This window comes from Schistocerca gregaria, chromosome 4, assembly GCF_023897955.1.
Source record: "Schistocerca gregaria isolate iqSchGreg1 chromosome 4, iqSchGreg1.2, whole genome shotgun sequence".
In the NCBI taxonomy this organism is placed as follows: domain Eukaryota; kingdom Metazoa; phylum Arthropoda; class Insecta; order Orthoptera; family Acrididae; genus Schistocerca; species Schistocerca gregaria.
In genome coordinates, this window is record NC_064923.1 from 542263767 (window position 1) to 542276069 (window position 12303).

The 12303-nt window shown below is 46.0% G+C and overlaps 1 protein-coding gene across 1 annotated transcript in view; it reads left to right on the forward strand.

The window, feature by feature from the left end:
* LOC126267798 (sodium channel protein Nach-like) overlaps positions 1 to 12303 on the forward strand; it is a 139512-nt gene that overhangs the window by 13021 nt on the left and 114188 nt on the right. The window contains exon 2 of the mRNA XM_049973102.1: positions 11644 to 11847. Within this exon, the coding sequence (XP_049829059.1) occupies positions 11644 to 11847 (204 nt within the window). The remainder of the gene's footprint in view (positions 1 to 11643; positions 11848 to 12303) is intronic.

Below are 12303 nucleotides of genomic sequence, written 5' to 3' on the forward strand. Positions count from 1 at the left end.
GGCTTTACTCTCTATCATTACTCTCAACACCTATGAAACCGTATTCTTTGATATTCCCTTCCCTATAACCCATTCTTCGTTCTGAAAACAGTCCCTCCTTATCTCTCGGTCCAAAGATAAAACAAACTGGGGCACACATCTAAGTAAGAAATACTTTGCAAGCATTTCAAGCTTATATTTTGCACTTCTGCAGATCCTGCCCTCTTTCCTGTTACCCGTCCCTTGACATCAGCATCTACATCTAAATGAATACTGTGCAATTCATAACAATGTGCTTGGCTGGGGGTTCTGTAGTCTGGTGGATGTGTGAAACGTGTAGGTCCACATCTCACGTCAGGCGTAGATTTTTAACACACACAAGTAAATCTCCTTCACCCCTAGTAACACCAAGTGCAGAACGCCAGTAAGCTCCGTAGTTCGATATCCGCAGTAAAGATAACATCCCTTCGCTGCCGACTGGGGCAGAGCGGTATTCGTTTGAGTTGTGACAGATGGAGAAACCCCGGAAGGCAGAGACTCTTTCGCCAGCAAGCCGTCGTAAACTAGAAAACGATTTCATTCAATGAACCAATGCCCATGTAAGTTCACAAGGCTCTTACTTTATTTGAAACTGAGACGTTGAAAACTGTGGTGCTGGACTGGGATTCAAATTCGATTTCACTGTGTTCCCCAAGACTGCAAACTCTTCTAGGCCTCCTCGAAAGGCATCTATCTGGTTTCGAATCCTGATCAACACAAAATATTCATTATTTCAAGTCCTAGCATGTGTACACCGAACTACTAGTGAGAAACAGTTACATTTTCGACGTCTCTTCGTGCGTTGTCAGCTTACCGTGTTCGTTTCAGTTCACAGCCACATGATGAGCTTTTTATCACAACATTACAAGATCAAACGTTACCTTACATCTTTTCAAGTTCAAACATTCCTCTCCATCCTACGGTACTAGATGCGGGGTTCGAATCCCAGTCAGGCAAAAACAATTCTATCGTCATTTAAGGTTCCAACATCTCACTATTGGTGAAAACATTTCATATTCAACTTCTGATTTTGTGTACTTCGTAAACAATCAGATTAGTTGCTGGGTTCGCATCCCTGTCACAAGCTTTACATGATGGCATTTCAATTTTAAACATGAGCATACCTTGTTGCTTTTGAATGACACCATATTAAACGTCGTTGGGGGTAGTTCCTAGGAAGGTGACTATTAGGACAGGATTCCGAGTTCAGTGCAAACATTTTCGTCATTTATTTTCAGGATCTGAATTGAGAACTAATACTGGTGCAAACGTCTATACTTCACGTCTGTTTATGCCTAGTGATCCGGTCTCAATAAATCACAAACAAAGCTTAGCTTAGTTGGCAATGGCTATAGGTGCTTGGTTTGAATACAGGTCCAGAACGACGACGTTGTTCATGTCGTTTAATGTTCAAATTTGTGTACACGTAGCTGTTGATGTGTTAAGAGAAGAATGATATTACTGGTGATTCGCTGTTAATGTTGAGATTTCCGTAGAATTCTTGTTGCCGTTAATCGGGTTTTTTTACTGGTTCGTCCAATATCAAGTTTCCAAAGCCACTCGCCGTTGAGCGACGTTCAGCAAGTGGATGGAAAACCTTTTCGAGAGCGGAAAACGTTTCTCCAATTGCCGTACAGCTTTGTAACTTCATATATTTTCTCAAGTATTTAATTTGGACTAAGGATTACTGTACGATATATGCAAAATAATCCGTTTTCTCATAACTTTTGGAATGGCACTTATTGTAAGTAAGGTTAATTTATAAGTGTTATGGGGTGTCTCATCGCTAAGAACGTGTTTTCTAATATGTTTTGTATGACGATATTAGTTGACGCTTAGACTGACTGCCATAAAGTAGTCGTCTCTAGTAGCCTCTTGCGGTACCCATTGGGCGTAGTCAAACGACTGTACCCCACGGGATTTTGGTGTTTAGAAGACCAGCAACACAGTTATGTTAAGTTGGTTGTATTCGGCAGTGACCCACTTTTTGCTGTCAAGTGTACATTTGGAGCACAGCACTATAGAATAGTAAAACACAGACTGTGGGAAAACCAGAAAGAAGGGAATCGAAGCAATTGAGATGTGGGGTTACAGAAGAATATTGAAAATTAGATGCGTTGATAAAGTAAGGAATGAGGACGTTCTCCGGAGAATCGGCGAAGTTAGAAATAAATGCAAAACACTGACAAGAAGAAGGGACAGAATGGTAGGACATCTGTTTAGATATCAGGGTATAACTTCCGTGGTACTGGACGGAGCTGTAGAAGGTAAAAACCGTAGAAGAAAACAGAGATTGGAATACACCCAGCAGATAACTGAGGACGTACGTTGCAGTTGCTATTCTGAGATGAAGAGGTTGGCATAAGAGAGGAATTCGCGGTGGGCAACATCAAACGAATCAGAAAAATGATGAGTCAAAAAAAAATAAAAAAATAAAAATTAAAAGATGGAGAATGAGAGGAAACTGAAAGAGTAAGTCTTAATGGAAGAACGTGAACTCGATATTTGAATGAGACAGGAGAAAGACTAATGGAGTCCTGAAATAATTTTCATCTGATTACAGCAAATACACTGTTCAGCAATTAAAAGAGGAGGAAATATACTCGGAAAGGGCCGAAAGACAGGCAAAAATTCTAAGTGGATGGTCAGACAGATTTGATTGTAAGACATAGACGAAAGCAGATGTTAACCTCATATCACAGTTTAGTAATGTTGAAGAGTAGACACTAGTTTAAGAAAATCATCCTGAAACATCAGTGTGGAAAGAAGTGAAATGCTGAAGAATTGATGAATGAAGTCCGTTTGAAATGGTCTAAGGGTGTAGATATAACGGTAGTGAATACCACAGAGGACACTTCAGATGAAGAGGCATAGACGGGTCTGAAAAGGACAATCGCAGCCGTTAGATAGGTAAACACACAGAGGTTGGACAGAAATATGGGAAGACCATAAGCACAATGCGTTATCGTGCCTAATACCTTGTACGAAATCCGTTGGCATTCAAAAAAGCTTCAGTCGTCTCGGAATGGATTAATACAGGGCCCGTATTGTTTCAAGGGAATCTTGTGTTATCCTTCCTGCAAAACAGTGGCAAGCTCAGGTGACTGTGGTGGAGGTGGGTAGTTATCACGTACCCTTCTCTCCAAACCAGACCACGAAGTTTCAATAACACTGAGATCTGATGACTTGATGAGGAGGGATACGACGCTTCATGCTCATGCTCACAAAAACTAGTCCCGGAACAATGCGAGCTGTGTGAACAGGGGCTCCCTCATCTTGGAACACCGCCACCTACATTTCGCAGTAATGCGATCTCACGTAGTATCCATGACACATTACATAGTAATACCACGATATGGCTGCCCAAATCATCAACGAACCATCGCCATGTTTTACGCTCGGGACGTAAACTCGGTCAGAAATCAGAACAATGTGAAGCAAGACTCATCAGGTCAACTGACATTTTTCCATTGCTACATAGCCCAGGTTGTACGGCTTCGGCACTACATTTACCTGTTATGGGAATTTACATCACTAATGAGTGGTTTTGGAATTCTAGCTCGCCATTCAGTTCCCTACTTATAGAGTTCGTTTCGTGTTGTTTTGGTGCTGACAGGCTTCGCGAGTAAGACATTCAATTCTGCAGTGACTGCTGCAGCTGTCGTTCTCTTATTTTCCATCACAGTTCTTTTCAATGGCCGTTTAGCACGAAAACTGTCGTCCTCATTGTGACCTAGCGGATGAAGTTTTTCCGCTTTCCCTAAGCGTGGTATAAATCCTCGATACAGCGCCTTTTGAACACTTCAGTTTTTTGGTTACAGAAGCACCTACCACACGAAAACCAACGACTTCAGAAGTTTGAGTTTATTTAGATCTAACAAAATGCACTCCCGACTGCACAGAACACTGTTCTGATCACGACTGCCACATCTAACACACAGGTGTCGTTCGTGGTCAACATCTGCATTTGTATTTAAGCATGCATCTCTCGCTGTGTTACCATATTTTTGACCAACTTCTGGAGGTGCAAGGAAGGCAACGGCAAAAAAAGCTTGTGCCACAGAAGAAATACACTCCTGGAAATGTAAAAAGGAACACATTGACACCGGTGTGTCGGACCCACCATACTTGCTCCGGACACTGCGAGAGGGCTGTACAAGCAATGATCACACGCACGGCACAGCGGACACACCAGGAACCGCGGTGTTGGCCGTCGAATGGCGCTAGCTGCGCAGCATTTGTGCACCGCCGCCGTCAGTGTCAGCCAGTTTGCCGTGGCATACGGAGCTCCATCGCAGTCTTTAACACTGGTAGCATGCCGCGACAGCGTGGACGTGAACCGTATGTGCAGTTGACGGACTTTGAGCGAGGGCATATAGTGGGCATGCGGGAGGCCGGGTGGACGTACCGCCGAATTGCTCAACACGTGGGGCGTGAGGTCTCCACAGTACATCGATGTTGTCGCCAGTGGTCGGCGGAAGGTGCACGTGCCAGTCGACCTGGGACTGGACCGGAGCGACGCACGGATGCACGCCAAGACCGTAGGATCCTACGCAGTGCCGTAGGGGACCACACCGCCACTTCCCAGCAAATTAGGGACACTGTTGCTCCTGGGGTATCGGCGAGGACCATTCGCAACCGTCTCCATGAAGCTGGGCTACGGTCCCGCACACCATTAGGCCGTCTTCCGCTCACGCCCCAACATCGTGCAGCCCGCCTCCAGTGGTGTCACGACAGGCGTGAATGGAGGGACGAATAGAGACGTGTCGTCTTCAGCGATGAGAGTCGCTTCTGCCTTGGTGCCAATGATGGTCGTATGCGTGTTTGGCGCCGTGCAGGTGAGCGCCACAATCAGGACTGCATACGACCGAGGCACACAGGGCCTACACCCGGCATCATGGTGTGGGGAGCGATCTCCTACACTGGCCGTACACCTCTGGTGATCTTCGAGGGGACACTGAATAGTGCACGGTACATCCAAACCGTCATCGAACCCATCGTTCTACCATTCCTAGACCGGCAAGGGAACTTGCTGTTCCAACAGAACAATGCACGTTCGCATGTATCCCGTGCCACCCAACGTGCTCTAGAAGGTGTAAGTCCACTACCCTGGCCAGCAAGATCTCCGGATCTGTCCCCCATTGAGCATGTTTGGGACTCGATGAAGCGTCGTCTCACGCGGTCTGCACGTCCAGCACGAACGCTGGTCCAACTGAGGCGCCAGGTGGAAATGGCATGGCAAGCCGTTCCACAGGACTACATCCAGCATCTCTACGATCGTCTCCATGGGAGAATAGCAGCCTGCATTGCTGCGAAAGGTGGATATACACTGTAATAGTGCCGACATTGTGCATGCTCTATTGCCTGTGTCTATGTGCCTGTGGTTCTGTCAGTGTGATCATGTGATGTATCTGACCCCAGGAATGTGTCAATAAAGTTTCCCCTTCCTGGGACAATGAATTCACGGTGTTCTTATTTCAATTTCCAGGGGTGTACATCAGTTTAACGTCGAAAGAAGAAGGCACAAAAATATTCAAGCAAGGACAACAATATAACAACAGTGTCACTCAGGCAAGATATAAATAGGATGTACTTGGGAGTTAAGGCGAAATCGCCGCAGGAAAGTTGTGAGGAAATCGAAAAATAAATGTCTATCGGAAGGACTGATTTGTCATACAGAACAGTGACAAAATCATTCGCCGAAATTAAAAGCAGGGCGTCAACGTTATGGTTGCAGCAGGAATTCCACTGCTTTACACAGGAAAGAGAGGGGATAGGTGGAAAGAGCACATTGAAGGCCTCTATGAGGAGAGAACTTGTGCCATGACGTGACTAAAGAAGAAATGGTAGTCAATATGAAAGACGTAAGGGATTGAGTTTCAGAGTTTAACGGAGCTTTGAAAGACTTGCGATCCAATATGGTAGAGGCGATGGATAAACTTCCATCGGGATTTCTAACATTTTGAGTGCAGTGGCAATCAAACGATTGTTCAAGCCCAGTAAGAGATTGGGCTCTAGGGAAAAAAAAACATTGACGAACGAAGCAAGGAGGACGTCAAAAGCGGACTAGCACTGGAAAAAAGAGCATTCCTGGCCAAGATAAGTCTACTAGTATCAAACACAGGCCTTAATTTGAGGAAGAAATTTCTGAGAATGTACGTTTGGACGACAGCATTGTATGACAGTGAAACATGAACTGTGGGAAAACCGGAACAGAAGAGGATCGAATCATTTGAGATGTGGTACTACAGACGAATGTTGAAAATTAGGTGAACTGATAAGGTAAGGATTGAGGAGGTACTGCGCAGAATCGGAATGGAAAGGAATATGTGGAAAACACTGACAAGGAGAACGGATAGGATGATAGAACATTTTTTAAGACATCAGGGAATGACATCCGTGGTACTAGACGGAGCTGTAGAGCGCAAAAACTGGACAGAGATTGGGATATATCCAGGCTGCATCAAACCGGTCAGAAGACCGATGACACACAAAAAAAAATACCATTATAGGTAGTTCTGATAAGCTTCATTGGATTTGTTGTCACACTCATAACAAAAACGTTCCACAATGTAAAATGCTGCAAGATGCTTAAAATACTGAGAAAAATAGCGAAGGATGGATAACATACAGTATATACAGTAACCAAAAGGAACAATGAGAACGAAAGACAAAGTACGAGTTCCCCGGTGAAAAAGCCAGTATGATGGGGATACAGTGTTTCGCCCCTAATCAATCTACACGTCGAAGAAACAGTGACGGAAGAAGCGTAGAGATTCAAGAGTGGGATTAAAATTCTGCGTGAGAGGAAAGGAATGGCAACATTCACTGATGACATCACGACTCTCGTCGAAGGTAAGGAAGACTTGCAGTAGTTGTAGTCCGTCCACCTTTGACACGGGTAATAGTGACGACGACGCCTAGTGGCATGGAAGAAATGAGACCTTGGTAGGTCACTGGCTGGAGCACGCACCACATCTCCACACACAGGTCACTAATTCCCGAAAAGTCCGGAGAGGGGCGACAAGCTCTGACGCCACGTTCAATCACATCCCAGATGTGTTCGATCGGGTTCATATCTGGCTAGCTGGGGGAGGGGGGGGGCGATACTTCAATTAGAACTTACTGCTGTGTTCCTCGAACCTCTCCATCACACTCCTGCCCTTGAGACATGGTGCATTATCTTGCTGAGAAATGATGCTGCCGTCGGGAAACATGATCATCATGAAATAGTGTACGTCGTCTGCAACCAGTGTACGATATTCCTTAGCTACCATGGTACATTTCAAGGGCTCCACTGGGCCCGTGGATGCCTACGCGAATGTTCCCGAGAGCGTAATGGAGCCGCCGCCAGCTTGTCTCTGTCCCGCAGTACAGGTCAAGGAGCTGTTCCTGGAAGACGACGGTTCGCGCCCTCTCATAGCCATTATCAACAAGGTATCGAGATTCATTACACTATGCAACACTCTGCCACTGCGCCAACGTCCAGTGCTGATGGTCACTTACCCACTTCAGTCGCAGTTCCCGATGGTGTGGTGTTAACATTGGCACATGCATGGATCGTCGCCTGCGGAGGTCCGTCATTAGAGTGTTCGGTGAACTGTGGATTTAGACACAATTGTACTCTGCCCGGCACGAAAATCTGATCTTAGTTCCGCCGTAGTTCGTCGGCTGTCCTGCTTTTCCAGTCTGCCCAGCCTATGAAGTCCCAAATACGTAATGAGGGGTGGAGCCCAATCGCAGGACATCTGTACGTTGTTTCATCATGGTTTCACCACGTGTTGAAGGCACCCACCATAGCACTTCTAGGATATCCGACAAGTCGCACAGTTTCCGAAATGCTCGTACAGAGACTCCAGGCCATCACAATCTGCCCTCGATCAAACTGAGATACATCTCGTGCCTTCCCGGTTCTAAGCACGGACAGTACGCTCCCTGATACAACATCTACCGTGCGTTTGTCTGAATAACAGTCATTGCTCGCCAAGTGAAGCTGCAATCGCCTGGCGGGTATATATCAACAGTAGCTCGATAGTCAAAATGTTATGGCCGATCTGTGTGCATGGATAATTGGAACACCAGAAAAGAAGATATTCGAAGCGTTTTAGATGTGGTACCGTAGGAGGATGTTGAAAACTAAGTTGGACTTCCGTCGGTATCCGTGATGCAGACGGTATGGCTAGACTCTGAGCGTTGAGTGGAAGGAAGGAGAGGGGTATATAGTGGTCGATGACGTCACGCCCCCTGTACGGGAGACCGAATGTGCTCCAGCTTCTCGAGCCTGTCAGCGTTCTGTGGTGGACTAATGTTTAGTTTCACAGCCTCAGAGCGTCCTTCTATGTAGGGCTTGCAGCCTGAAACGCATTATTGTGTAGCATTTGAGTGACTCCACACTGCCCTCTTAACAGTGTCTCGTTACGCCTTACAATGATGTCATTGCACTGAACCAGGGCTACGTAGAGCTCTCTTTCGCACGGCCTGTTGCAATATACTCCTTGCTTGTTTGTGTTCCGGCACCCCCGAGTGTCTATTCTCGTTATGCAACCACTGTGTACCGTGCAGGCACGCTACTCCTAAATGTCGTTCCAGACAACTCAAAACTTTCATTCTTCATTTTAATACTGTTCTGCTGTGTAACAACATCTTAAAAGCTGTAGTACGCACAATTGATGTTCCACATATTTCAGTTCTTAGTTATCTGTGCTCTACTAAGTACCAACGGAATATTTCATAACTATTTCACTGTCATTAAGTGTTTCTGCTATGGACAAAAAGCCACATCAATCCCATAAAGACTGTCCTAAACTGAAAAATTCTCCAATCTGTTATACCTTCAGTTAGCTCCATCCCACATTCATAAGTGCAAGGTCAAACCCCCTTCGAAGAACCCTGAGCTTACTGCCGCCAATTAATAACCCATTCAGCTCAAACCACTCCCTCCATCGTACTCCTACTGCAGAAGACGTAGTCGGACTTGTTACCATACTCACTGAAAACATCCACCCTTTCGAACATATCTACAACATAGGAGGGTTGTCCAGAAAGTAAGTCCCGATCGATCACGATATGGAAACCACTGGGAAAATCCGGTAAAGCTTGAGCACTTGAAGATACATAGGGAACTGGGTCTCCCGCCAAGTTGAGGGCCGGGTTAGAGATTTCGCCTGTGTCATGCAACCCACATAACACATTTGTCGAGCAGTTCCTTCTTCATGCCAATTCTCGGCCCCATACTGCAGGGGCAATGAAGACGCTCCTGCAGCGTTTCCGATGAAAACTGTTTAGTCACCCACAATACATCCGTAATTGCCTCCCCTGAGTCTCATCTCTGACCACAAGTACTGCTGGCTATGAAGACAAAATTTTTACACAGACAACGAGCTGCAGACCAGTACAGATAACTGGCCGAAAGTACGGGCGGCTGCTTTCTATGACGAGGGTATTGGAAAGTTGATACAACACCACAACAAAACTCGAAGTTAGAGTGGCGACTACGTGGAGAGGTAGATGGAATGTATACATAACTGTTGCAAATAAAAAGTTTCTGGTTTTCACTGTGGTTTCGACTTCGCGACGGATCGGAACTTACTTTATGGACAAGCCTCGTATGTCAAATCTCCCTAGGCACACCTCAATGACAATGCCATCTACTCCCACAATCAAGCACACTTCTGTCTTCGACATCAGCCTTAGTATCACCTACCTATATCCATGTGCTAATTTCCCAACTCCAAATGGCACAGGGGTGATGGTATACGGTATCTGTACCATCATGTACCACCATTGCCTCCAATCCAAGCTCTCCGTCTCCTTTGACAGTAATTTCAATCGCTTTACCCTCCCAGGCAAAGAACATATCTCTGAAGTGTACCTTTCCTACCCATCCCAAACGAATCCTCCAACTCACCATTTCCTTGCTGAAATGGCAACCAATTCACATTCTGACACCTGCATCCCAAGTATAAGTTTATTACCACATACACTCCCACATACTTTTCTACATAATTTTCCACATTAGAATCCCTTCCCCAGGATCACATATTCTCAACTCCTTAAGTTATATTAAATTAGTCTATACATTGAAGTGACAAAAGTTATACCTCCTAATATCGTGTCAGACTTCCTTTTTACCGGCGTAATGCAATAACTCGACGTGCCATGTACTCAACAAGTAACTGGTAGTCCGCTGTAGAAATAATGAGCCACGCTACCTCTACAGCAGTCCAGAATTGCGAAAGTGTTCCAGGATTTTGTGCACTAACCGACTTCTCGATTATGTGCCATAAAATTTCGACAGGATTCATGATGGGCGATCTGGGTGGCCAAATTATCCAGAATGTTTTCAAATCAACTGCAAACAACTGAGACCTGGTGCCAATTCCATAGCTGTTTGGAAACCTGAAGTAAATGAATGACTGCAAATGGTCTCCAGGTAGCCAAACATAACAGTTTCGAGTCAATGTTCGGTTCAGTTGGACCGCAGGCTGCAGTCCATTCCATGTAAACACATCCCACACCGCTAAGGAGACCCACCAGCTTGGACAGTGCATTGTTGACAAAATGGGTCCGTAACTTCATGGGTTCTGCGCCAGACTCAAACTCTGCCATAAGCTTTTAGCAACTGAAATCGGGACTCATCTAACCAGGTCACGGTTTTCCAGTGGAAAAAAATGGCTCAAATGGCTCTGAGCACTATGGGACTTTTTTTTTAACATCTGAGGTCATTAGTCCACTAGAACTTAGAACTGCTTAAACCTAACTAACCTAAGGACATCACACACATCCACGCCCGAGGCAGTATTCGAACCTGCGACCGTAGCGGTCACGCGGTTCCAGGCTGCAGCGCCTACAATCGCTCGGCCACAGTGGCCGGCTTTTCCAGTCGCCTAAAGTCCAACCGATATGGTCATGAGCCCAGGAGAGACGGTTAAGGCGATACCGTGCTGTTAGGAATGGCACTCGCGTCGCCCGTCTACTGCCATAGTCCATTAACGCCAAATTTCGCCGCAATGTCCTGACGGATCGGTTCGTCGCACTCTCCACAGTGATTTCTGCTATTATTTCAAATAGCAGCACTGTAAACTCTACGCGAAGTCCGCTGTTCTGTGCCGTTAAGTGAAGGACTACAGCACTGTTCGTGGTGAGTGACAACGCGTGAAATCTGGTATTCTTGGCATACTTTTGACGCTGTGGATCGTGGAATATCGAATTCCCAACGATTTCCGAATGGCCTGTCCTATGTGTCTAACTCCAACTACGATTCCGTGTTCAATGTCTGTTAATTCCCGTCGTGCGGCCATAATGATGTCGGAAACCTTCTCAAATGTATCACCTGAGTGCAAATAACAGCTCCGCCAATGCTCTGTCCTTTTATACCTTGTGTACGTGATATTACCGCCATCTTTAAATGTGCATATTGCTATCCTGTGACTTTCGTCGCCTCAGTGTACAAGATACATCGTAAAACATAGCTATATAAATTTTTTAGCGATGTCTGTGGTAAGCAATGAACTAAAATGGATGAGTGGTAAGTTCATGCCGCTTACAGTTGGTATCGATAATGTTCACCTGAACAACAACGAGGTAGCAGTGCCAGCGCTGGGTGAGGTGGCGGCTCGGTTGCAGGTTGTGCTGGCTGGTGGCGATGGCGGTGTCCGCCGGCTGCGCCGTGGTGTTCGTCAGCCAGGCGTGGCGGCAGTACAGGGAGAGCCCCATCCGGACCACCGTAAGGACCACCAACTTCCCGCTCTCCGAGATACCTTTCCCCGCCGTCACCGTCTGCCCCACCACCAAAGTGCGCCGCACCGTCGGGGAGAAGCTACTTGCAAGGTCAGGAGCACTAAACACCTTATGTTGAATACTGTTAAGGCACGCGAGGTAGTGTCGGATAAAAAGCACAAGCTTCGTGACGATGTTGGTGGAATCAAGTGGAGAAGAAAGGTTTACACAGGGTGCAACGTCACAGGGGTGTCAAGCTTTTGCAATGGCGGGGAAGGTTGTTTGCTTCGTGAAACAGCGCTCAAAGAATTTAATCAGTAACATTACGTTAATACCGAGGGCCACCACTGGGTGAATGAGAGCATCGTCCGCGAAACATACATTTATTGGGATGTTCACCAGACAAATTTTACCAAAAAATTGCGTCACTGGAGCGAAGACGCTCCTAAACTGAAAACACGGTGTGATGAACAGCTTAAAGGTGATTTTTACTTAATATACCATGTGGTTTAATAAAAACACAGACCAACGCGACGATTTAGAAGGATCATGTCGTTGTATTCTGCA